General features: G+C 37.6%; 3 protein-coding genes across 8 annotated transcripts in view; 2 read left to right on the top strand and 1 right to left on the bottom strand.

Annotated features, from left to right (window-relative positions):
* Positions 1,071-2,210, top strand: LOC109838640. The gene has a single exon (XM_020407067.1). It carries the CDS (start codon positions 1,071-1,073, stop codon positions 2,208-2,210), a length of 1,140 nt encoding a protein of 379 aa, XP_020262656.1.
* Positions 6,614-20,675, top strand: LOC109838641. The gene is made up of 12 exons (XM_020407068.1): positions 6,614-6,913; positions 7,007-7,352; positions 7,646-7,701; positions 8,245-8,505; positions 10,134-10,199; positions 10,308-10,391; positions 10,503-10,625; positions 17,464-17,516; positions 17,637-17,686; positions 17,762-17,862; positions 19,951-20,281; positions 20,366-20,675. The coding sequence occupies exons 1-11, from the start codon at positions 6,614-6,616 to the stop codon at positions 20,251-20,253; spliced, it is 1,743 nt and encodes a 580-aa protein (XP_020262657.1). The 3' UTR covers positions 20,254-20,281; positions 20,366-20,675.
* Positions 22,716-27,829, bottom strand: part of LOC109837385 (protein MEI2-like 4) — a 15,778-nt gene continuing 10,664 nt past the window's right edge. For 5 of the 6 annotated variants that reach the window (XM_020405616.1, XM_020405611.1, XM_020405614.1 and 2 more), the window contains 7 exons: positions 26,964-27,058; positions 26,246-26,626; positions 25,516-26,143; positions 25,337-25,421; positions 25,159-25,227; positions 24,610-24,789; positions 22,716-23,377 (listed from right to left, as the gene is read on the bottom strand). In XM_020405616.1, the coding sequence (XP_020261205.1) occupies positions 23,246-23,377; positions 24,610-24,789; positions 25,159-25,227; positions 25,337-25,421; positions 25,516-26,143; positions 26,246-26,626; positions 26,964-27,058 (1,570 nt within the window). In that variant the 3' untranslated portion in view covers positions 22,716-23,245. The remainder of the gene's footprint in view (positions 23,378-24,609; positions 24,790-25,158; positions 25,228-25,336; positions 25,422-25,515; positions 26,144-26,245; positions 26,627-26,963; positions 27,059-27,829) is intronic. The other variant, XM_020405615.1, reaches the window with a different exon arrangement.

A 27,829-nucleotide genomic window follows, 5' to 3' on the forward strand; every position in this document is an offset into this window, starting at 1 on the left:
GCTAGGTTTACCCAGTGGACGAATCGGTCGGGGTTGGGAATCCCGACCAATTCGAAGCCCATTTCGAATTGGTTGGGGTCCCAACCCCGACCATTAAGCAGAGGCCAAACGCGGTGCTTGGCCAAGGCAAAAAGTAGTCAAGGTTGGGAAACCCGACTACTTATTCTGGGCCCCCTCCACCGTATAAAAGCCACCGAACCCTATTTCCCCTGATCCCTTCTCATTTCTCCGCCTCCCTCTTCTCTCTTCCGTCCGTTCTCCCAAAACCAAGCTTCAGATCTCAAGTTTCAACTCGTTTCTTCGGCCGAAATTCAAATCAAAAGTTATCTTAAACTTCTTTAGGTAATTTCTTCTACTCCTCTCCTCTTTTAACATGTTGAAATCTAGGATTTTTTCTTAAAAATAAATTTCTAGGGTTTTGTTTTGTACCTCATTATTCTGCTGCAAATTTTGTACCCACTTATTCAAGTTTTGTACCCATTTATACACATTTTGTACCTACTTAGGCACCCTTTTATACCTCTTTGCTCTGTATTCAAATATTGTACCCACTTAATCAAGCTTTGTACCCACTTAATCAAGCTTTGTACCTAATAATGCCATGCATATTAATTTAATTTTTTATATTTAAATGATATAATTTTCTTTTGAATAGGTTGAACAATATGATTTTTATTGCTTGTTCTTATGATGAACAAATTAATTATAGGATGAATAATATGCCAATGTACGTCGGAGGGGTAACGACGCCATTAATGATCTCAGAATCATATAGTTACTACGACTTGGTTATGGAATTACACCGAGTTACGGAAATTGACCCACGAGAATACCGACTGAAAATTATATGCAATTGGCCCATAGCTATTGATAGAACATCCGCAGTGGAGATCTCGAACGATTATCATATGAGTATTATGTTTAAATTGGGCAAGTCGCAACAAACGGTAGAATTGTTTATTGAAAAGTTACCACATAATCCGTGCCAAATATTCAAACCTCCAGGAGAATTCTCACGCATGTTAGATATGAGAGTTAATTCCGATGGGTTTCTTTCTTCTTCGAATGAAATGGAGCGGGCTCAATTCGGTGGAACGTCAAATGTCATGAATAACGAAGTCTCTTATGGAAATATGGGGCCGTTAAGTAGGGCATCAATCGAAGAGGATGAAAGAAGCAATGACTCGGGAGGTGAAGAACAATATAGTGCACCAGTTGATAGCATGCAATTTGTTACCCAAGATGTCGAAGATAATCCGGAATGGCCTGATGAGGCTTACGTTAATAATGACTACGTTGAGTATGAAGAACCACCCCCCGACGAGTTTGAAGATGATGAGTGGATTCGTTCTTCCACAGTAAAAGATATGTGCATCGGTGAAAGTTCAACTCGTAGAGGAGATGATGACGCCCCCTTTAAAGTTGGTGATTTATTCGAGACTAAAGACCAATTGGTTGATGCTATTCGTGAATACTCTTTCGAAAAGAATTTCAAGTTCAAGCAAGTTAAAAGCAATCGCACAAGTTATGATGCAATATGTTTTATGAACACACAAAGAACAGGTCTGACCGAGGGAAATGAAGCTGATTACTCATGTCCTTGGAAGTTATATGCATTTGCAGGAAAGAAACACAATTTTCAATTTAGGATCAGTGAATACTGCGGTGTTCACACATGTGTCAATCCAATATTAGAGCAAGATCACAGTGGTGCATCTGCCTCTTACATAGCGCGGTTGATTATGCCAAAATTAAGGAAGAAGCTTGATCTAACGCCCGATAATATAATTGAGAAAGTGCTTGATACCAAGTTCATTAAAATCTCGTATATTAAAGCATGGAATGCAAGAAGAATTGCGATGACAAAAATATTTGGTGATTGGGACAAGTCTTACGCGACACTAGCTCAATATCTTGATGCGATCAAAAGAAGTAATCCTGGATCTGAATACAAACTCATAACCAAAGAGATCGATCCGGGAGTTCATCAATTCACCTCCGTTTTTTGGGTATTTGGGCCTTCTATTGAGGGGTTTAAATTTTGTCGGCCTATTCTTAGCATTGATGGCACACACTTATACGGTAAATACAAGGGTGTACTGCTTGTTGCTACAGGAGTTGATGCAGATGGTGGCTTATTTCCTTTGGCCTTCAGATCTCAAGTTTCAACTCGTTTCTTCGGCCGAAATTCAAATCAAAAGTTATCTTAAACTTCTTTAGGTAATTTCTTCTACTCCTCTCCTCTTTTAACATGTTGAAATCTAGGATTTTTTCTTAAAAATAAATTTCTAGGGTTTTCATTCATAAATGAATTTTGTGGGTTAGAGTTATCACTGAAATTCGTTTGTATGATGATTGTTATCGATGTAATTAACTTTTAGGGCATAGAATGTTCAATTGTTCAATTTTAGGGTTTAGGATTTACAATTTGGGAATTAGGGTTTTTGGTTGAAACTATATGAGATTATTTGCATATTAATTTAATTTTTTATATTTAAATGATATAATTTTCTTTTGAATAGGTTGAACAATATGATTTTTATTGCTTGTTCTTATGATGAACAAATTAATTATAGGATGAATAATATGCCAATGTACGTCGGAGGGGTAACGACGCCATTAATGATCTCAGAATCATATAGTTACTACGACTTGGTTATGGAATTACACCGAGTTACGGAAATTGACTCACAAGAATACCGACTGAAAATTATATGCAATTGGCCCATAGCTATTGATAGAACATCCGCAGTGGAGATCTCGAACGATTATCATATGAGTATTATGTTTAAATTGGGCAAGTCGCAACAAACGGTAGAATTGTTTATTGAAAAGTTGCCACATAATTCGTGCCAAATATTCAAACCTCCAGGAGAATTCTCACGCATGTTAGATATGGGAGTTCATTCCGATGGGTTTCTTTCTTCTTCGAATGAAATGGAGCGGGCTCAATTCAGTGGAACGTCAAATGTCATGAATAACGAAGTCTCTTATAGAAATATGAGGCTGTTAAGTGGGGCAACAATCAAAGAGGATGAAAGAAGCAATGACTCGGAAGGTGAAGAACAATATAGTGCACCAGTTGATAGCATGCAATTTGTTACCCAAGACGTCGAAGATAATCCGGAATGGTCTGATGAGGCTTACGTTAATAATGACTATGTTGAGTACGAAGAACCACCCCCCGATGAGTTTGAAGATGATGAGTGGATTCGTTCTTCCACAGTAAAAGATATGTGCATCGGTGAAAGTTCAACTCGTAGAGGAGATGATGACGCCCCCTTTAAAGTTGGTGATTTATTCGAGACTAAGGACCAATTGGTTGATGCTATTCGTGAATACTCTTTCGAAAAGAATTTCAAGTTCAAGCAAGTTAAAAGCAATCACACAAGTTATGATGCAATATGTTTTATAAACACGCAAAGAATAGGTCTGACCGAGGGAAATGAAGCTGATTACTCATGTCCTTGGAAGGTATATGCATTTGCAAAAAAGAAACACAATTTTCAATTTAGGATCAGTGAATACTATGGTGTTCACACATGTGTCAATCCAATATTAGAGCAAGATCACAGTGGTGCATCTGCCTCTTACATAGCGCGGTTGATTATGCCAAAATTAAGGAAGAAGCTTGATCTAACGCCTGATAATATAATTGAGAAAGTGCTTAATACCAAGTTCATTAAAATCTCGTATATTAAAGCATGGAATGTAAGGAGAATTGCGATGACAAAAATATTTGGTGATTGGGACAAGTCTTACGCGACACTACCTTAATATCTTGATGCGATCAAAAGAAGTAATCCTGGATCTGAATACAAACTCATAACCAAAGAGATCGATCCGGGAGTTCATTAATTCACCTCTGTTTTTTGGGTATTTGGACCTTCGATTGAGGGGTTTAAATTTTGTCGGCCTATTCTTAGCATTGATGGCACACACTTATATGGTAAATACAAGGGTGTACTGCTTGTTGCTATAGGAGTTGATGCAAATGGTGGCTTATTTCCTTTGGCCTTCGCCGTTGTGGAGATCGAGAACAATGAAAATTGTGAGTGGTTTTTTTCTTGCATTCAATTATATATTTTTAATGTGTTACCTCCTAGAAAAATTACTTTCATATCTGATAGGATGAAAGGTATTCCAAAAGCATTATGGAGGAGATTTGGCTCTCATCACCATCATCGCTATTGCTTACGACACATTAGAGCTAACTTCAAAAAGAGCTTTAGTCAGATTCATTTACAAAACCTTCTGTGGCAAGCGGGTTGTACGCCCGAAACATGTGTGTATGATCGGATACAGGATCAAATCAAGGCAACATCTCAAGCTGCACATGATTGGATTGAGAGTAGTCTGGGCAGTGATTACGTCGACCGGTGGGCACTTAGTAAAGATGGAGGGAATCAGTTTTGCATGATGACAACCAATTATTCTGAAAGCTTCAACGGGGTACTTAAGGGGGCTCGGGCAATGCCCATACAGGCGTTGGTTGCGAGGACATTTTACAGGCTCAATTACTATTTTGTCAAGCGACGAGAGGATGGAGCAATGTGGGCCTCGTTCTTAACACCAAAAAATGAGGCGATTTTAGGAGCTCGAGTTAAGCAGGCGAGGGGCACGAAGATTGTTAGATTTGCTGTAGATGAATGGGAGGTTACAGACAAACATGGTCACAATTACACCGTTAACTTGGGAGGTGCACATTGCACATGCACCTGTAACATACCAGAATTGTAAAAATTGCCTTGTTCACATGTTATAGCGGTTACGTCCAAGCAATCGGGGGGTGCAAATATTTCGTATTACACATACGCTTCTGAGTGGTATCAATCAAGCAACTATAGAGAGGCATATAAGCAGTGTTTCCACCCCGTACATGATAGTCGTTATTGGCCACACTATAACGGGCCGCATGTGGTGCCTCCAAGCTATAAGAGACAAGCCGGATGCCCGTGATCAGTACGATTAAAAGGTACGATGGATGAAGGCCAGGAAGGAGCTCTGAAAAAAAATAGATGTGGATATTGCAGACAAGCCGGGCATAGAAGATCTCATTGCCCGACCAATCCAAATAGATAGCAATTATGTGTACAATTTTATACATTTGTAATTTTATTCTAACTCATTTATAGATCAATGCATGGATCATCATTATATGTGCAGATATTTCAGTTATGGAGGTGGGTCCATTGACACATGATGTCCTTTCTGACCAAGAGCGCCACCGATCCGCGAAGATAGACGCTAGGGAGCTAAAGTGCATTTTTATTATTTTCAATTATATATAAATTTCAATGTAGTTGATTGTTACTGAACATTTGCACTGTTTACTACATGCAGGCCCTGAGTATTACTGTTGTTGATCATACCCGTGCACACTCTAGCTGGGAGTTGACGGATCCGCAGATACAGTATTATGTGCGTCAAGCCGGCTTTTTTGAGTGTTCACAACTTAAATGGGTAAGATTTGATTGGGCACTTTTGACGGCATTGGTTGAACGATGGATGCCCGAGATAAATACTTTCCACCTGCGCCAAGGAGAGGCGACGATTACCTTGCAGGATGTTGGGGTTATACTTGGCCACAGAGTAGATGGTGATGCAATGACGGGCACCGATGACTTCAACTATGTTAGGGCATATGAAGAATTGTTGGGTCACTGTCCTACAATGAAGGGGGGAAGATCAAGCTCGAATGGTTAAGGAATAACTTTATGAATGTACCGATCGATGCGACTGATGAGATCATTATGGTTAAGGAATAACTTTATGAATGTACCGATCGATGCGACTGATGAGATCATTAAGAGCTATGCCCGTGCATATATTTTACATATGATCAATGTACCGATCGATGCGACTGATGAGATCATTAAGAGCTATGCCCGTGCATATATTTTACATATGATCAGTACTATTCTGTTTTCGGATTCCACTAAGGATTCCGTGCACGTGAGATGGTTACCGCTTCTTGGGGACCTATTGGAGTGGGGAGAGTTATCTTGGGAGAGTGCATTGTTAGCCTACTTGTATAGGGAGATGACGAAAATAGCACTCGTACAAAACAAAGAATTGAAGGGCTGCCTCACTTTGCTGCAGATATGGTCATGTGAGCGATTGCATTTGGGAACACCTGATTTGAGGGAGGCCCGCGCTCTTGATGGTCATATTCCGTTAGGCTGCAGGTATTATTAAGATGCATGTAATTTTAGTGCTTTATTTCAATATATACTAACCCGTTGTATATAAAATAGATGGAATGTGTCCAGATCTTGACAAACCTCTCCAAAGGGGCATGAAAACTTTTAAAGAAACGAGCTTGATCAGATGGAGGATGAACATGTATAAAAATTATAATATCTAAATATATTCAATTATGGATCAGATGGAGGATGAACATGTATAAAAATTATAATATCTAAATATATTCAATTATGCGACCAATTGTTACCGATATCTAAATATATTCAATCAATATATCATAATATCTTCTTTATAGGTCAAATGGATGCCCTACAAGCTAGTGTTGGAGTCACTACCATATATTTGCCGGGAAGGTGAGGATGTATTGCATGCTCACATCCCACTTATATGCTTTGAGATTGTCGAAATGCACGTGCCTGCCCGTGTGCTTCGACAATTTGGACTACGACAACATATTCCAAGGCATGTGGAGAGAATAGAGAGAAATCCAAGAAAAGGTGCACATCATGCTAATTGGGAAGTAATTCGCCAAGATTACATCCAGAGGTGGGATTTAAGGGAGGAACAAGTAGTGATGGAGAGGGCTGATGCACCTGACCTAGGTGTGTACCTGCGGTGGTATTGGAGGATTACTCACCGGTGGATATTTCAGGAAAACAAAGCCCTGAAGGAGTACATACCAAGAGGCCCAGTCGAGAGAGAGTTGGTAAGTGTATAAGAAAAATATACAATTATTTTCTGAGTTTTATTTTCTCACCATCCACTTGATAATAATTTTCTTTCGGTTTTTATTTTATAGGTACAAGAGCTCGAAGAGCTTTCTACTATGGCACATGACGCATTGCGCATGACTACCGAGCAGGAGCTGAGGAACACGTTTCTTCGAATGATAAAAAAGTTACGGCCGGCTCTTCAGAGGACGCGTAATGCAAGTCGTGATGGACGGGAGGAGCGACCAATTGAGTACGGGTGGAGATGTCGACGAGGACACACGGAGGCGGGATCAATCCGTACGCATGATGAAGCTGGCGGCTCACAGCAGGCTCAGGCCGGATGTTCACAGGCGGTTCGAGTCGACGCGGATACCATGCGCTCCCAACTTCACACACAACCGGACGAGGAACTTATCCGAGCTCACGTTGAAGGTGATTGGGGAAGGGGGAGAGGAAGAAGAGGGAGAGGGAGAGGGAGAGGGAGAGGGAGGGGAAAGGGCGTTGTTGATATTTGTTAAGTTTCGATGGACTTGATAGGATGTTTGCGTTTGAGTTGCAATTTGGACTTGATATGTTGTTTGTGTTGCGATGGATTTGATATAATGTTAAGTTTGCGAATATGAATTGTACGTGTGATATTTGTGTTTGTGATTGCATTGTGGATTGATAACAGGAGTATGATTGCATTTTAGTATGTGTTATTTGTGATTACATTTGTACTACAGGAAGTATGAGTTTCCATGTGAATGTGGGCTGGAAGGAGGTCTGCAAAATGGTCGAGGTTGGGAACCCCGACCATTTTGTGCACCTACACTGGCCCTGCGTTTGGGCTCTGCTTAATAGTCGGGGTTGGGAACCCCGACCAATTCGTCCATTGGTTAAACTCAGCGGCGGCTGGGCTCTGCTAATTGGTCGGGGTTATGAACCCCGACCAATTCGAAATGGGATTATTTCGAATTGGTCGGGGTTCCCAACCCCGACCAATTAGTTAAGTGTTTCGTAGCGGATGGACTAAACAGTTAGTGTTGCTAACCCCGACTGTTTACGAGGCCGTTTAAAAAATAATCGACCCGCTTTCTCGTCACGGCGCTGACGTGACGAGAAACCGGGTCGATTCCGCTAAATAAAACTCAACAAGGTCGAATTCGGTAATAAAAAGTTAAAACAGACCTACAGTGAAAATTTCCTCTATAAAAAATTTTACAAAAATCGAGGATACTTTAGGATAACCCTTTTATATAAATATTAGAACATGTAAGTTTTAATTTTTATTTCATGCAATAATGCTAGTAATATCTAATAATGCTAAAGTTGACTTGTGAAGTGTGACCGTGACCCCCTCTATCCAAAAAGATACAACCTCCTCGAGTCGGAGGAGCCAGCGATCGCCGTCGAGGGATCTGATTCGAGTGCAAACCCTAACCCTAGCACTGATCCTAAGCCTAGCAGCCCTTGCAGCGTCATCACGATCACCGACGGCGCTTACGACGGCTGGTCGCCTTGCTTTAGGGATGATGACATCATGGAGCAGCAATCCGCCATTAAAGCCGTGGAGGCGGCGAAGATCCCTTACGTTGGTGATAAGGTGAGAGATCTGTGGAGTTTGATCCCTAATTTTAGGTTTTTTTTAGTTCTTGAATTGGATTTGGGTTATATCTTGATAATGGTGTAGAATTTTGACTGTCGGTAATTGTTTCATTTAGTAGTTTATTCAGTTTCCATCATTTTCTTAAATTAAGATGCAAGATTAACGGTAATCGAAGGATTTGAATCTTCTATTGTAAGAATAGTGAAATTATGGGCTTTGTGATCTTATCTTTTTGCTGCGGATATGGTGCTTGTTGATGAGATCGCATTGCATGTTGTTTGAATTGCAAATTTAGTTCGATAATGGAGGGTGTTCTCTGTCTCACTTGAGAAATATATGTTTCTGAAGGGACGCTAAAGAATTTCTAGTTTTTCAAATTCATGCAGTTGAAGTTTCCATAGGATCTCTGACCCAAAAGACACCAGTGCCATTTTTCTTGGAATCCAATTTATTTTATTTTATTTTGGAACACAGTTCCATTGCTTTTTAGAGAGTCTAAGCTCAAATTTCAAGGTTACCTCTTTTTCCACTATAAAATAGTATCACAAATCTTACTCTGTAGTCTTTATAGACGTAATTAAGTAAGACAACAAATCACGTTCGTTCCTCCACTTATCTTCACTTGTTAAACTGAATTTTTTATTGAGATCATGTTGTTCAACAGATCTTTATACTCAATTTTCTAAGGCTTTGCCCCCAAGGATCATCAGTTTGAATCCTTTTCCTTGCTTCTTGTAGGGTAGGTTATGCTCTTCCAAGTTCCAATAAGATCATCAAGAAACTCTAGCTTGATACTTTAAGTTGTTAATGTTTTTCCATTTGATATCAAACTCCAACAGTTCTTCAGAGCAGGCTTAAACTGGTCAAAGTTCATAATCCACTTGTAAATGGATTAGCAAATTGTTTGTAGTTTCCCGCTTGTTTTATCAATGAAAGCCGATATCTGTTTTTCTTAATCAAATAATTATTTAAGTTTGATGAATAAACAGATGAGCTTGGTTGCATCATTGTGTGTGAGATGCTGGGACTTATGTAAAGACTTGCATTTTTGTATTATCGGTAGCTGACAGAGTGAATGTAGATAATATGTGCATTTTTGACAATCTGTTAGCAGATGCGAGTGTTCTTACTTGTAACTGAAAAATGGTAACTTCTCCTTCAATTTAATGTGAGAAACTATGGATATTTATGATTAGTATTGTGGAGATTTTTGTTGATTTCTTTTGCGAATGATCAAGGAAGATATTCAGATCAATTTGCTATTCATCTTCAAATGCTGGTGTGTTCCTGCAGGTACAACATACTCCGGCCTTTGCATGAGCGACACATAACAATAATTTATCAAGACAATTGTCAACAGAGAACGTTGCTTTTTATAACAATTGTGTATTGACTGCTGAAATTTTGGAACCGAGATGGCATCTGCTATATAACGCTTCTTTGGTTGTTGATTCTTTTGTTCCTTTCTTTTAATTCTTTAAGTTTAGTATTTGGAACCCTGCCACAAACCTCAAAAAATTAAAGAAAACATGGTACTATTGATACTTAAGTAATAAATTGATTGAATATCCAGACTCATCTTGTGAGGATGAATGTGTGAAAATAATGGGTGTATGGTGTTGTAGGAGCCTCTCTCTTCCCTAGCTGCGGAGTTTCAGTCTGGCAGTCCAATCCTACAGGAGAAGATTAAGGTTTGTTGGAAAGTATTCAACAATTTTTCTGTTCATTTTTTCCTGTAGTGATTGTCAAAAATTTAATTTGGGGTAGATTTGTCACATATATTTGATTTCAACCTGCAGCTGATTGGTGAACAATATGCTGCTCTCAGACGAACAAGAGGAGATGGGAACTGTTTCTTCCGAAGCTTCATGTTCTCCTATCTGGTAAATAATATATTTATATCCATGTAATTCTTTTATTGTGTCATCTGGTGAATAGTCATTGCGGAACATGTTGCCAAGCTTATGAGAAATTTTTGTAATGCCTGAACATAGGAGCACATTCTAGAAACACAGGATAAAACTGAGGTTGAGAGGGTTACCATGAATATTGATCAGTGCAAGAAGACACTTCAGGGCCTTGGATATGCTGATTTTACCTTTGAGGATTTCTTTTCTGTAAGTCAAATCTTTTCGTTGTTTTCCCTTCTATGTTGCTTTTTCCTTTCATTTCTTTTTTCCTGGTTATTATGAATAATGGTACAAATACTTAACCAGTTGAGAATGTGATCTCCATATTTCTATTTTTTATGTATTATTGACTCGAGCAAAAGCAAAACGAACCCACATTTATTGATTAATTGACTCGAGTAAAAGCAAAACGAACCCGGATTGATTGATTAACATTGAATTCTCTCTGCGTAAAGGTGTTCATGTGTGTGACCAAGACATGCACAACTTCAGGTAGCCTGTACAAGTGAGAAAAAAATGCTGTTGCGATTTATATTCATGTGGATTTCTGAAGCTTTATGTCTGGTCACACCTATCTGTCATCTTATTGTACATACCGGAACTGAATCTGATGTGAGTATTCCAATGAGTTTGGGTCCTATTCAGGTCAATTTTTGAGCTTCCATTTTTTGGTACTTTTACCTGAATACAAACTGCCAAATATTGTATAGGTAACTAGAGAATCTAACCTATGAAAGACTTCTAGCAAACAGAGGTTTTTCAGAAAAGGTTGGTGTTTGGATCTGATATATAGACTGAACACGTGAAAAAGTTTAGTATGTTATAAAAGGCTTTGAACATAAAACCAACTTTAGAAGATCATTATCAGTCTATACCAAAACCATTCTGACAACCAACGCTATCTAATTCCTGCATGAAGTTACATTATGCTTATATAAGTATAAACAGGTTCATTCAGGCAAGATGTGCTTACGAGTTTAGGAGTGTGTGTAGTGTCTAGCTTTTCTAAAGAAAACAGAAGTTATTGATTAATAGTGAATAAATAGTCCAGGCTCACAAGAGTCCATATTCCATAAATAACAATAAAGTGACAGATTTATTGTCCAACAAATTTATTTTTCTTTAGGAATTAGCAAAATCTTATCCAAATTACTAGCCATCTCATCATTGGAAAATAAGAGGCCATAGTTTCCTTATGTACCCATTGAATTTCTTGCTGTTGAGAGGCCAGTAGTTTCCTTGTGTATCCACTGGATATCTTGCTGTTGAATCTAAATAATGCTATTCTTCAGCCATAACTGACAAGTATTAGGAGTCTCAAGCATCATTTTTATCCAATATGTTATGATGCAAGTAGTCGTAGTTTGAAGTATCAATGCTTCATAGCTATACCAGATCCTATTTCTTTCCCTTCTGGGTTTTCCCCCTTAATTAAAAAGATGCTTAAATCATTCTTTTCCATGGGACACCTTTATGTTCAGTTTTTTCTTTTCCAATTTGAGATCAAGGAAGAGAGGAATGGGGGAAGAAGAGGGGATGATAGCATTGTGGTCTTTGACAGAGCTGCCTCTTCATCAAAGGATGGAGAGGACGAGATGAGATTGAGGGTTTGCCAAACTGCTGACGGGGCAGAATTCAAGTTTCTTTCTAGGAAATTTGGTGGATAATTGATCTTCGCAAAAAAAAATATGACTTTAATTATTTAATTTTTAGAAAGTTTATCTGTTGTATAATGTAAGGGAAACTATCGTTTGCTTTAGAATGTGATGTAATACAAACTTATGAAAGTAAAATCATATCAATAGTGGAAGCAAGATAAGATAAAAATACATGAATATACCTAGCGTAATCATTTGGACTTTGAGGTGGCGATGCAGAGTATGTCATGGAGTATCATCAAAGAGTGAAAATTTCACAGAGTATATCGTTTTCTTCTGCTTGAATGTGATGCATTTCAGAAAAAGGTTAGGATGCAAAGACTTCAAAGAATTCTTAAAAAGCATAGTACAGTAACAGGTTGAAAATTTTGCGCCGAATTGGATATAGTTCTGATTGCTTAGGTTACTGTAAACTACATGTATGTTACCTATTAAGCATGGACATATGCATAATGAAATCATAAAAAAAGGAAACACACAGACACATGCACGAAGACATCAAGCTTTTGAGAAAATGAGGCACATGGGCACATTGTAAATTCACGTATATATATTCACGTGTTGCGTGCTTGCATGCATGTGGGTGTGTATAGGTTGCTTGGCTAGGACTGGGGTGACTGTGAGGGTGGAGGGGCTTGAGTGGATGGGTGGATTTGGAAGCAAATCTTTTCCATTCAAACTCAGGAATAGGAAAATCATGTACTGAGGATTTGGAAACAAATCCCTCCCATTCAAACTCAATATAGTAACTCGATATAGGAAAAGCAAGTTAAAAATCTACTCCATTTATGTTGATCAAAGTTGTTTGAAATATCTCAAATCCAAAAATCAAATATTTTACATATTCTTTTTGTTTATGCATTGGGTAGGTACAAATTGGCCTAATGAGGGAGGGAAGAATTTTTAAATGGTTATATCATGATTGAATGGTTGGTTTGAGAATTTGAATACTCAGAAGTCAGAATCATAGACCTAACCAATTTAGTATGTTCAGCCACATTTTTGCCACATTGATGCATGGGCAAAAAACCTTTAGCTCACATGTGTTGCATTCTTAAGCACGCTATGAAGATAAAATTCAAGGGAGTGGATCGTCTACTTAAAAGGTCTAATGAGTTTGAGACAAATCCAATTCCAAATTCTTCCGAAATATATTCATATAGGTATACTCCACGATGCCTCGTAATACCTAATGTTTGTGTGCTAATAATTGACTATAAGCAGTAATGTTGAAGGGGTGCATATCATTGTTTCAAATATTCCCGACATGGCCCGATTTATCCCCCGATATGTTATTGTACAGGGCTTGCTGCAATCGATATGATCTCAAAATATCTTTTACTACTTTTTGGCTATTTTAGGCGATATATCTCCAAATATATCAGCCGATATATTGACTGATATATCCTTTTATATGGCTTGTCATAAGACAACCTACTGTGTTTGGCAATTTTTGGGTGAGATATCATGATTTTCCCATTATATCGAGTGACATTTTGGCCCAAAAAATGAGACAGAATGTTGTAATGTTGATTTGTACTTTTGTTTGTTTTACAAGGTTCATTAGTGATCCTAAACATACATTTTTTACATTTTGTATGCTTAGATTTCATTAACTATGTTGAGATTATATTTTAGTGCATTATACTATATATGCAAATCCGTTATGGCATTCTGATACTTACAACATATCCCTGATATTTCTCCGATATCTACAATTCGATATGAATATTGGCCATCTGATATTTCCCCGATATCCACAATTCGATATGAAATATTGGCCATCCGATATTTCCCTGATATCCGACATTCAAAATCTTGGTGCATATGATACCTAAGTTGATCACACAAAGAACTAGTTTCCATTGGTTTTGGATTCAAAAATAAAATCTAGTTGCAAAATATTTTCAGATATTAATGCCTCGATTTGAAATCAGCCGAGTGAATGTTCTTCAGAGCAACACATAATTTGAGAAAGTGGAGGAAATTGGAGAATGCAGTTTGTAAATAACCCAGTGTAAAACATCCTAACAAAATTTTTACAGAGGGTATCCTTTTTGCTGTGCATAGATTGGTTGGTCACTAGGTATGTGTAACTTCACTAAATAGTGTGTAGTTAGTTAGTCATAAACTTTATTGAGAATTGATCTTATCAAATCTTGTAATACACTTATTGGTTTTGATTTATGTGAATAAGTTCCTTAATTCAGCATTTATACCAGGGTTCATACTTCTCCTTAAGACTTGTATGTGTAGAAACTTGTTTTGGGTAATAATCATAGGATATATCATGCTTAATGCTCTAACAGTCTCTAGGAATAATTGTAACTTAATGTTGTTTTAAGTTAATTAGGTTTTACAGATAACAACAATGAGCTCCAGGTTGTTCTCCACTTTACATGATCTCAAAATTGCCACTGAAACCTGCCTCTGTGTGTTTTTTTTGTTTTTTTTTGGGGGAGGGTGGGGGGGGGGGGGGAAGCGGGGGAAGCTGGGAATTCCTATATATAGACTTCTGTTGGATGCTACAAGATATGCGGAGCTTAAATGTTTAACTGCACATGATTGTAGCTGTTCCAGATGTGCATAACTTGTATTGTATTCTTCTGCACTATTGTAGGAGTCCAATCCCAATCACTCTGTAACTGCGTTCGTGATATTGTTATGGAGATGATGCTAAGAACCATGTAAAATCAGCTTTAAATTATGAGTATGCTTTTGGTGAACATCACCACTTCCTATCATTCAGTGTTAAAGGTGAGCCAGAAAGCAACATAATAGGGTCCTATATTGCTCAAGGAAAGAGGCCACTGCTTGAGCAAACTAAGGCTTGGAAGGCACTTGAAAAGGTGATCATCGGAGTGGAGCGAGGGACCAAATTTGTAAAAGAATGATTAGAACTATTTTGCAAAGGCTAAAAGTCCAATTAGTCCCCATGCTGGGGCTTCATTCTCAAATTGGTCCCTTCACTTCTTTTTCTCTCTCAACATAGATGTGAAATTAATCCTTTTTTATTTTTTTAAAAGATCTGTTAATTGCAAATTAAAATGACCATTCTACCCCTAAACCTATTGTTTCTTTTATTATTCTGGTCCTTAAGTGTTGCTTGGAAAGAATTACGTTGCTGTAGGGGAAAAAATTCCGATCCTTTGAGATGTCTACTTAAGTATGTATAGCATAGTAGGTCGTGAAATCTATGATCCAACCTAACTTTGTTCTTGTTTTATGTTGTAGTAGTAATTTCTGAGTTCCAATGATATAGGGCATAATAATTCTTCAAAATCTCTGTAATAACTAGAAACCTGAAGCAAAACCATCACATCTTTATGTCAGGCACTGTGCTAAGCATCATTGATGCAACAATCTAATCTAGTTGTATTACTTTTTAATCCAATTGTTTGTTAAAATATAGCATGATCGAGTTTCTTTGAAAGCTAGAGCCAGTTCTAATAATAGAATTCATTTCACATGATAATCTACTAAACTATAAGCAAAGTAAATTTTGATAAATCTCGGGTCCATGGAAGATATAGGCCTACGTCATAGAGTATGGTAAAAGGTTTTATTTAATGTATTTGGATCATTACAGACCATAATCCATCGCAATTCAAGGAAATTAAGTATATCTACTGCAGTGATATCTATAAAGTTTTCTAGCTGACAAATGTAGAGGTCTTCTATGCAAAATCTTTTATGTTGGGAGGAGGAATGAATCAACTTCCGCAATCTCTCAGTTTCTTCTTTTAATATTCTTATAACATCGTAAAAATGTTGTTTATATAGTATGTCAAAGTTTGAGATGTTATAACAATCACTTGGTTATGCTGTGGTAAGAGAAGAAATTCTCACTGAAACTGGAGAATTTTAGCCCATTTAAAGTTCTCAGTATGTATCATTGTGTTTGGAACAAATAATTCGTACAAATATTTGTTTCCTGTAACTCATGATCGAAAACAAAGCAATGGTTGCCCCCATCAAATACAATGAATGTGCATTCAATTGCTGTTGTCGTTGAAAACACCTTTAAGGTTGCATTTGGCAACAAGAGTTGGGGAGTAAGTAATTGAAGATATTTGAAGGTTTTGTGTATAGGTCATTTGCGGAGTTGAAGGTTTACTATTATTATTTTATTTAATGAGGAGCGTAATATTTTTTTTCGTAAAGGATTAGAAGTCTTTTTTTTCTAAAGGAACATAATTTTTTTTGTGAGGAACGAAATTTATTAAGGAACCGTAAAGAATTAACAATAAAAGAAAGCGATAGGTTTAGGGGTAGAATATTCCTGTTAGTCTGTATTTAACGGACCTTTTAACAGAAAGTTAAAATAGGACTAAATTTAGCATCTAACAAGGGGTACGGGGACTAAATTGAGGAAAAAAGAAGAAGAGGGGACCGATTTTGAGAATGAACCCATAGTACAGGGACTAAATTGGACTTTTAGCCTTTACAAATGGCATTTAGCCTACAACATGTATGCAAAGAAAGAGATCATTAACAATATAATACCATTGAGGCATATGGTCATAAACATACCAAAATATATTGTAGACACAATCACAAAAACATAAACTCTAAGCTATCAATAAAAGAAAAACATAAAAGACACTCTTGTTATTGGAGCAATTCAGATTCTACTGAAGTCAAACATTCCATCAAAGGACTAAGAATCAATCCATGTATTCAATAGAATTCAATTGAATTCAGTCCATCTATACAATTGAGTTCAGTCCATGGAATGTATGTACTTGATGATTGTCCAATGTCCATCTATTCAATTGAATGCAGTCCATGAGATGGATGTACTAGACGATCAATCCATCTATTCAATTGAATTCAATATATGAGATGAATGTGGTTGACTCAAGTTTATACACTTGGCTTAGTATCTCAGATTGCCTCGCACAGACGTGTAACCTTGAAGTCACTGCTAGCATTAGTTAAAAGCCTTCCTCATGTACTGTTCTTTGTGCTCAAAACGTTCTGCGTTTCAGAACAGATTAAAAGCTTTATGGTGCTTCTAGACTAATATTTGTATTCCAAATATCTTGATAATCATGTAACGACACCTTTGTCATGGCATCAAACACCGACATCACTAGTTTTTTATTGATACATATGGCATAGTTGCACCCAATCTGTTTATTTGATGAACTTAGGTTTTCCTGTTCCTCTGGGAATTGCTTCATTATCCGAATAATTCCAACACTAAATACTTCAAATTTTCAAACCTTTCAAGTTTAAATTTTGTTATTAACACTTGTAAAGTTTTTATCCTTGTCTTTCTCCAAGTAATTGATAAAATATTTTGTCCTTGCTTACCTTGATTGATTATGATCCTAATTTTTTGAAATTACATGACATATTTGTTAATTTCATATTATTTTCAGATATTCTTCGAGCAGCTTGAAAGTGTTTTGCAAGGGACGGAAACTTCCATTAGGTATTATATTTTCGCTGACTTTTGTTTTATCATCATAATTCTTAAAGTTTCCATCATCATTAGTCTTTTTAGTTACTGGAAGATTGTGTCTGACACGAATTAATTGCTCGAGTATTTCAGCCATGAAGAGCTTCTGCAAAGGAGCCGCGACCAGAGTGTTTCAGACTATGGTGAGCTAACTTTTGACTTTATTTATTTTTATTCACGCCTCTGCAAGTTTTCTGCTAATATGGTTTTGTGGCTAGTTGTCATGTTCTTCAGATTTGTTACTTCTGGTGAAATTCGCAGACGGTCTGATTTCTTTGAACCATTTATTGTTGGATTAACAAATTCAACTGTGGACCAGGTTTGTTTTGTTTTTCTCCTTTTGATTTAGAAATTATTATTTTTCCTTCGTCTTCTGTGCTCTTAAAATATATTATTATGGTAATAGCAATATTTTTCTCAATATCTACATTATCCCTCCTTTTACATAATATGGAACTGTTATTAGTATAATTATACCTTCTGGTGCCAACTTCCACATCTATTGTTTATGTCAAGCTCCTCCTTTATGCCTAGTTTCATTGGCTAGAGCAACAATTTAGAGAGTTTGGGTCAGTTAGCAGTTTCTCTCAGTCTTGTAAAAATATTTTGTGGACCCATCTGTTCCATAGCTGATCCCATTTTGACAAAGCTTTTGTGCTGCTGCTGATGGATTCTTCTTTTGCTATTGATTGTTGGCCTTATTTGAAGACTTAATGATAGACTTAATGATATAAATAATTTCATAAACATGGGAACTTTCTACAGTATTCTGCTGCTACTATGTTAAGTGTACAGCAATGCTACGACTATAAGTTTCATGTTACTTTAAAAGTTGATGCAACTTGTGAATTTAAAGATAAGAGGGCTCATCAACTTCTGAAGAGTTGAAAAGTTACATGTTCTTTGTAGTGTGGCAGACTGGTATAAATTGCTACTGAAGCATATAGACCCGTGGCTTGAGGACTTCTCCTCCACTCTCTCATTATCCTATTGAATGCTGGATTAGCAATTTCTCTTGGTAGACATTAACTCAAGTCTATTATACTTCACATTTTCTACACAAGGACATGTTTTAGCAGGGTGGCACACTTACTAGACATTATATAGTTTTCATAGGCGATAGTATAATTGCATGAGAGGTTTCTCCAGTTCAGCTGAGCCACGTCAGCACCATGACTAACATATATTCCTCCACACTTGTCTTCAATACTCTACCTCTTATGTAGGATGAGACTTTTGACTTTTGAGACTTTCATGAACTCGGTATTTATCAAGCTCGGTTTCAAATAGCTAAAAGAAGAGCGTACTGGGTAAGGGAAGGTAAACTCTAAAGGGGTTAGCAGCTGCTAAAACTGGATGGGTATTTAATTATAAAAAAATGAAGTTGGTAGAATATACGATTACAATTATATATACACATGCAATGCATACATTTGCATAAATATATCATTTAAACAGGTTTGAAATATAGCAAAGGGAAAGCATAAGAAGTCTTTGTTTTCTTATTCACAAATCAGAGCCCAACAACTATGAATTTTTTTAAAATTTTGAAAGAGATAATATAACAGATACAATATGCAAGAGTGCATTGAAAATTAAAAAGCTAAGAAGAACGTAAAGGGAGAATAGAGTGGAAAGTACCATGGTGGTGTTCCCTCCCTATCTGCTGTTCAGGTGAGTGGAGTGAGGGGAGATAGTGAAAAGGGAAGGAAAGAGGGGCTACGATGCAAGGGTTGAGTGGAGCAGCAAGAGACGGACGGGGACCAGACAGAGAAGGGGACATAATTACATATACTATTGGATAAAAATGTTGTAACACATACACATTATGTGTCACCTGTGTAGCACATAGGGCATAATCAAATTACTTTTCAATGTTGAGACGGTTGCTCACTTGCTCCCTTGTGATCTCTTTTTTTTGACTCATACTCGATGCCTCTCTCTCTCTCTCTCTCTCTCTCTCTCTCTCTCTCTCTCACTCAAAGCTCATTCTCCATGCTATTCTTTTAATGTACACAGTTTCTTCTTAGATATGTTTTATTATTCTTAAGATTACTGATTTTGATTTGTTGCTTCATGTTGCAGTCTCATTACAATTTTATAATTCTAATGGTTGGTATATTGTTAGACATTGGCTGACATTCCATTTCATTCATTTAATGCATGGGGCTTTACATATATTTTCTCCATTTTCTCTGTTCTTTCCTCCAATTCTTAACCTTGTTACTCAACTATGACTTATTTACTCGACGGTTCCTTTTCAATTCGAGTTTTTTTTAATTCTATTCAATTATGAGTTGATACAAGAGTTTCTTAAGGCTCACATTTATGCTACTTGAATTTCTGATCCCTCTCGTTTCCTTTATGACATTGCCATTCTAATCCTTGTTATCTTGGTTTATATAAGTTCTGCAAGGCTTCGGTTGAGCCCATGGGTGAAGAGAGTGACCATGTGCACATCACCGCATTGTCGGATGCCCTAGGTGTGCCAATAAGGGTGGTGTACCTTGACCGCAGCTCCTGCGAAGCAGGAGTTCTGACTGTCAATCATCATGACTTCATCCCCTCTGTGGCGCACCCAAATCCTCTTGCATCAGAACAAGGTGCTGATGCCTCCACTGCCGAAACAACAGAGAACAGTCCCCCACCAAAGCCCTTTGTTACCTTGTTGTACCGTCCTGGCCATTATGACATTCTTTACCCAAAGTGACTCTTACCATCTACTGGTTGGTATCTATGTATGTATGTTGTATGTGTGTACCAATATATGTATTCATTTATGTGTATATATTTGAATTACTCATTTACATGGACCTCTGTAGGCTGCCAAAGGTGGATCGGTTTGATGGGAAGAGCTACAGAAGCGAGATGCATGGCAAGAGCAAGGAGGCTGGAGGTTCTTGCTTTTTTGTTGTTTCATGGAGGCTGCAAGCATGGATCTCGCGTGTCTTTTCGAATTGCAGTTTGCTTGCAAAACATTGTGCTTAAAGGGACAGAAATGGTGGTAACATTTGAGACAATGCAAAATGTTGATACCTTCTACTTTTCTGGACATGACATACTTTCACCATGTATCGCCATAATTTTGCATACTATGGACAGTTTGCATTTCACTTGACTTCCCTTGCTATCTTTCTTCTTCTTCTTCTTCCGTCTTATTCATCTCAGTTTGTCTTGTATACAAGGGCAAATCCTTTTGTATGGAATTTGCTTGGTTCGAGAATTGCTGCTGGTCGAACTGGTGTGCCATGAGCTAATCATGCTGGATAAGTAATGCTGGTTGAAGTAAGTAAATTCTAAGCTTTCCTTTTGATCTGATGATGACGGGATTTATTATTATTCCTCTTTCTAGAAATGAAAAGAATAGGAAAAACTCACAGAACAGTACGATGTATTGCTGTCAGATAGCCAGTATATCCATGGTCGCTTGTGTGTATCTCATATTTTGTGTGTGTGTGTGTGTGGGGGGGGGGGGGGGGGTGTGGGGGGTGGCTCGGTTTGAAAGCTGTTGGCTGAAGCCACCTAGCCGAAAAAAAAAAAGCACTTGGATCAAGACCCGGCCTGAACCATGATGGGCCCAACCGAGTGTGTGATATACCCAGTCCTTGTGTTGGGTGGGTTCCGCTTTAACCCGCAGACAAAGTATGCTGACCCCCCCCCTAGACTCGGGCCATGTCCGGCCCAGCCCGTCTTAGGTAATAGTTACATTTTGATAATTTTAATTTTAGTAGCAATTCAATTGAAAATATCAACCTCTAGGTGTTTGTATTGTAATTTTAGCAATAATAGAGATTTTCGAAGATCTATTTAGTATTTTGATGAATATTTCTGATCATGTTGATTTACTAAAAACACTCAAATTACTATGAATCTTTTGTCCTTTGAGATAATTCCATAATTAGTTATAAATTTATAGGGTTTAGAATTTTCAGAAAGATAAAACACAAGTTTTTCTCTTTACGCTATACATACTAATCTAGCAAAAAATTTGAAAAGGGAAAAAAAAGTTAAAGTACGACCGACCAGCGACCCGAACAGCCATCGGTTGTATTGGACCTAGCCATCGGTTGTATTGGACCTGGCCTGACCCCATGCGGGCCGAGCTGAGTCTAGCCCTAGATCCGGGGATAAATGTCCTAGGCTTGGCTTGCTGAGGCTCACCTAGGCCTAGGTCTGAACCGTCCTGGACCCAAAATTGGTGCTAGTTCATAGCTCAGGCCTATGCCCCCCCTAATCATAGGTTCAACTAAGTAGTGAACTTGTTCAGAGGGAGTTGCCTCTCATTCATAAGAGACGAGACATCATAAACTAAAGGTATTTCGTGATTTATCTAGAAAACTAGGGACTTGTTTGGCAACTTGCCCACTAACTTAGATAATGATTTAAAATGTGTTTGGCACAAAATTATACAAGATTGGACTAGTTGTTTTCTTCGTTCAAAACGATGGTCCTTACCTTTGTTATTTTTGGACCACTTTCACCTTGGTTTAATCATAACCTGGTTAACGCCTTAACCGGATTAGTGTGAAGTTGCCAAACACACCCTATAACTTTACTCATATAACTACAAATAGGATGAGGAAAAATTAGCCTATGGAATTAAATATGCATGCAAGCGATATCAACCTTTAAAGCATTGAACTTTATCATTCATGTACTAATCTAAAGGTTAACATTCATGGGATGCACATTTAATGTCATGAACCGTCTCCGTTGAATACTTTCTCCTGGTAAAAGTTCATTGTATTAGCTTTGTAACTTCCATGCGTATCAGATGAAAACATTCCACTCTCAGGGTATCAGATATAAACAAAGAAATAGAGCCCCACTTCTTTTGTTAGTTCAGTGTAAAGGGGTGAGACTGCTACATTCCATGAGAAAGAAAAAGGGAAGAAGGCAGAACCACTTAAAAGAGGAATAGAAATATCTCGGAACTCGATTGTATAATCTAAAAATAGCAAACGATGAATTGGCCTTTCAAGATTACGACCCACATCCTTATTCAGAGATTTAAAGGTACAAAGTCCTCAGCCTGGAACTCTGACATGAACAGACTCAAAATCTCGGACAACATCATCCATATTTGAAACTGACAAACGAGATATCTTGCACACGAGTATTTCTAAGCGATAAATATGGCAATTATTATAAACAAGAAAAAAATCACAGCTATAAAGCTAATAACAAAACACAAATCTCCATGTTAAGTTATAAAACATACAACAAAACTTCATTATATATAAAACAACTCTGCAAAAGACAGGCACAACACTTCTATACAAACATCGGAACATAATTCTCAAACACTCCCTCTTAACTCTAAAAAAGAAAAATTAGCAACTCCCCACATGGGATTTGTGGAGCCAAAAAAGACAAATTAATTAAAAAAAATGAAGAAGAAGAAAACAACATAGGAGGCCTCCCCTACCTGGGGCCGCTGCACAAGAACGAAAAACGGGCGAAAACCTGAGAACAAAAAGAAGAGATAAGCCTCTGTCAATCAGCTCTTCCTCTTAGCCTTTGTCAATCAGCTCTTCCTCCTCCGAACTCCTGTACATATTTGCATCTCATACAGTTCACCCAAAATCTCAAAAACCTCTTCCTCCCACCCAAATTACAGCTTATACACAGCCAAAGGAAAATTGGAAGAGAATCTTCAGTTGAACCTGTTGACATACATACCGGTCTCTGCATAGGAAAGACTAAGCAGAACCCGATGAAGAGCCTGGGTTCGAGGATTCATCCCCTGAAGAGTCTGATGGACTCCCATGGTGAATTTCAGTGCTTGTCCTGGATCGCCTTGATCGGATATTGACACCCACAGGGAAAGGTTCCTGCAAAAGATAACAAATTAGCAAGACATTTCCCTCTGAAACTGGTCAGCATGGTAACTGCAGCTTATGTAATGTGTTTTTAATTACATTGAGGACATCGAAGCCAGGCATTTTGTTAAAATACCAAATGAGGCATGACTAGTTGGCAGAGCCTTTTTTTCTGCATGATAATCATGACGAGAGATTAAAAGTTGCACTGCATTCTTTGACACACTCAATTCTTTTTTTTTTCTCTCCCTACTGATGGTTTTGCAGCATGACGTTAGCTCTCAGACAGTTATTATGGAAGTCTTAGGTGGAATAAGAAAGAAGCTTCTCCTATAAAGCTCAGGGAAAAGTTGGTGACTGGTGCAGTCATAAAATCACGACATCACTAGTGCAGTGCATGGCAGTTTTTCTTCACTAGTCTAATTACTGAGAAACCCAAGGATCGAAGATGGATCAAAGGAGGTACAATTGATTCGCTGCTTAAAAATATGCATTATATACCTTCCCCTGCTTCAACTAACTAGATGAAGAGAACAGTCATCACTGAACGCTAGATTTGTTCTAACTTTTAGTTTGGATGATGTTGATGTCGTATCTGTAGTAAGAAATTAATTGGTAAAGTTTTACCATCCGTCCTCCAACATGAACAAAATGCAACCAGTGTGCAGCAACAAGCTTCAAGTGGAGGCTGGGTGCTTCAACTTTATAGTTTCATGGAATCATGGATAACTTAAAAGGAAGCTACAGGATATAGAAAGTATGCACATTATCAGATGATTGCTGTCGTCTTGGAGAATCAATTCAAGTAGAATGATACAGTGGATATTGTAGTAAGGGAAAAAAGCTTCTCAGAAGATGCTCTTTATTGAATACGCTTCAATACATTAAAGGTAGCGTATAAAAAAGATCTCAACTTTAAGAGTAGGTGCGATGGATATATGCAAGGCTTTATTCAAGCTGATTTGATATCCACGCCCGAAAACAGTATAAGAAAGCGAGGATCTTGCTAGAGAAGACATAAAGTGGATCAGGACAAAAAGAGAGCTGTTATGTTTCTATAATATTTTTTTCAGAGGCTCCTTGTTCTTTAACAGCTTAAGCTAGTCAAACCAAGACCCGGCACTAAATGGTTCTCCTGATCTAAAAGATTTACATGATAGAATGCACATGAATTTTGCATTTATCACTCGAAAGAAACATAAAATCTTTAAGTTGAATAAAGTTTAACGAGTGAAAATTTGAACCTGATCTCCCGCATTTGGACCATCTGAATGGAAAATAATAGGACGACACCGTTTATCCTCATTCATCAAACTCGAGTTTTGGAAATGAGCAATAAGAGCTGATTTCCCCTGGATACGAGCATATGCAAGATATGCTACTTTTTCACTGTTGAACTTTTCCCACTTTTTACCATTGAAAACCTGAAAAAGACAAGACTGGAATCTTTAAGAAGCTAATTTTAGAGTACAAGAAAGGAGGCATGTTTTTTCTGCTTCAAAATATCATGTTTATTAATAAAGCTATTTCATATGAATAAAATATAGCATGGTCACATAGAACCAAAACACCTTTTATTCCAATTTTTTGCGATCAGCATCAAAATTTTAGAATGCTATACATAAATTGGTCAGCATCACAATTTTAGAATTCTATACATAAATTGTCCGTGTAGTAGAAACGATAGGGACAGGAGACTAGGATGTCCATTTCACTTTTTAGGATGTCATGAGAGATAATCAGATAAATTGAAAGAAAACTCCTAATTAACGGGGAATATGAAGGAACATAACCTGATAAAATGGGATAATATGGTGTGGATCAGTCATGTTGATAAAGGCATATCCCACATTACATTTGTTCTGAGAAGAAAATAGAAGAAAAATAGTTAATGAATCAATAAATCTGATGGAACATAGATTTCCCACCGACAACAAACAAGGCTTTTTGTTCCCTGGATAGCTTATTTACCTTAAAGTCTATAGGCAAGTAGATAAAATCATAAGTTCCTTTGTGTTGCTCATCAATAGTAGCCAGAAGCATCTTGGAAGTGTACCTGAAAACCAGTTATGGAACATTTAGACAAACCAGAATACAAATATAATAGCTGGAATAAAAAATGACCAATTATAAGGGACCCATCTTATTACTTGTTAGGAATGTTTTTGATCATTAGTGTGGTTCGTGAGTCTTCTCCTCGAATAATGCGGTCAATGTCAAGCTCATATTGCTTTCTGCTATCTGCCTGATTACCACTTGAACCGTTTCTTTGGCTTCTCATGCGCTCATGAGAAATATCATTGAAGTTGGGTGTTGGATTCACATTGTTCCTTCCACGAATCATGTGGCTCCTTTGCTGAGGTGAGGTGACCGCTACATGTGCAGAGGCCGCAGAAGGGCCAATACAGTTTCCTCCAGCATGATGAAATATCTTATGAGAAGCAAGTTCCAATGGAGAGAAACTAGGGTATCCTGTAGTACCAAGAGAATTTGGATGGAATACAGTAGCGTCCCCAGTAAAAGAACGTCTACGGTTCCAGAGAAAGGGTTCCACATTTGGAGCTGAACCAACATGCTGATAAGGTGATACAGACTCTGCTATGTGAGATGGTGCTCTGGTAAGCACATGCGGTTGGTGAGATTGGACAGGAATACTGTCCATGAATGGTGACAAGTTTTTCCACGCCATAGAACTAGGGTGATGAAGATATCTAGAATTATTCCAAATATATCCATGGCTATCAACAGGGCAACTTCCATTTGTGGAAACATTGAATGCTGCAAGAAAGATAAAACAATCATATATAAAACAATGATATATGAGAATCTGCTCCAAGTGTCATAGAAAATCTTGATAGCAGTTTACTTCATTTTACTTACTAGCTTCACTGTGTTCAAAAGAATGGCTGATACTGCCACCAGAACAAACTCTACTGACGTTTCTACTGTCAACTCCATTAGTAAGTGCGGAGCTGGCATTCATAGCCACTGCTGACATGGTGCCTGGGGAGTTGAAAGAGAGACCACTAGTTATCCCATCATGGGGAATGGTTGACATGCTTTGAAAACGAAGGTTCATCTGCTCCAACGAAACATTGACTGGAGAGGATAAATTACGAGGGGCACTAGAAGGGTCCGCATGAAACTTGGAACACATATTTGATCTATTCTGCATTGCGCTTGCAGTGTGCAGCCCGTGGATAGCCCCAGTATGAAGACCACTGGAATTGTTTACTCCATTTGTCATTGGTCCAGAAGGAACTGGCATGCAAAATATAATGTCAAAATAAACATGGCATATATATACAAAAATTTAAATAAAAAAGACCAACCTACAATTACTACCTATATATGTGTGTGTATCATTTTAGACCTCGGTCAGTTAAGGTAGAAAGCTAAATACTAATACATTATTAGTTAATTGAAGAAGTATAATCAGCCATATCTGCAGTACCACAGGCAGAAAGTGAGAGAAATAAAAAAGTGTTTCGGCTCAAACTTATATCGCAGTTAGATTCTTGCCCTTTGACCCTAAGAAAAATAAGATATGGATAATAAGAACACCAAAGCCTTGGATAAAGTAACTCAGTTACCGTACCAAAGCACTCTGAAGGCAACATCTGAGAATTACTTTCTTGTATGCATCCGATTGAATCTTCCTCCTCCATGTCCATGGATAACTGTTGCATCAAACTGCAAACAAAGAATTTCATCAGCAAATAAATATAGCAGAAAAAATAAAATCATATAGGTCGAGACAAAGTTAAAAATGAACAAATTAAAAGCAGATGAATTGTTTTCTAAACTACAACTGAAAAAGCACAGCATATTTGTTTGAATTTCCAAGATTAAGGAGGTATACAAAAAGGATATGCCTGGAACTGTAGTTGACCTCCACAAAATAATCACTAAAGTATATCTATAAAACATTTGACACTGGGCTCAGAATTTATGAAATCACTTAGGTTATCTTCAATTGGCGCCCACAAACTTGAAGGGGATAAATTATAAGTGATGTATATGACCATTTGTGCATTATGGATCATAATATTGAACAATGAAGAAACAATATCTATTATATGTATAGTTGAACCATAATGCTGAAGTAGACGATGCAAACACTAGCAGATAAGAAATGACTGCATCTGTAAGAAGTCTAAAATGCTAAATTCACAAAAATAAGATGCCGATTGAGGCTGTGGGAGAATCATTTGAGATGGTTGTGAGATGTGCAGTGGAGTCGTGATTAAGGAGTGGTACAATGCCTTATAAAAGGATACATGTATGTAGCTTGGCCCAGATTTTGGTGCAGGCTTTGTTGCTGTAGTTGTTTAATTTTCATTGTATTTTCAGTTGCCAGCCTAAACCTACTCTGTAACTGTCAAATTCTCTGCATCATAAACTTACAATCTTTTCAGGCCATCTTTTCTATCTTTTGTCACTTACTGTTTGGTTGCCTCCCCT

The sequence above is a fragment of the Asparagus officinalis genome, chromosome 4 (genome assembly GCF_001876935.1).
Source record: "Asparagus officinalis chromosome 4, Aspof.V1, whole genome shotgun sequence".
Taxonomy (NCBI): Eukaryota; Viridiplantae; Streptophyta; class Magnoliopsida; order Asparagales; family Asparagaceae; genus Asparagus; species Asparagus officinalis.

Bases quoted from the DNA above. Each gene is read 5' to 3' on its own strand.
- LOC109838641 (XM_020407068.1), top strand. From the start codon at position 6,614: ATGCACGTGCCTGCCCGTGTGCTTCGACAATTTGGACTACGACAACAT. The intron at 7,353-7,645 runs GTGATTGGGGAA...TTTGTACTACAG, and splicing joins TATCCGAGCTCACGTTGAAG to GAAGTATGAGTTTCCATGTG. The intron at 10,626-17,463 runs GTAAGTCAAATC...TATTATTTTCAG, and splicing joins CCTTTGAGGATTTCTTTTCT to ATATTCTTCGAGCAGCTTGA.
- LOC109838640 (XM_020407067.1), top strand. From the start codon at position 1,071: ATGGAGCGGGCTCAATTCGGTGGAACGTCAAATGTCATGAATAACGAA.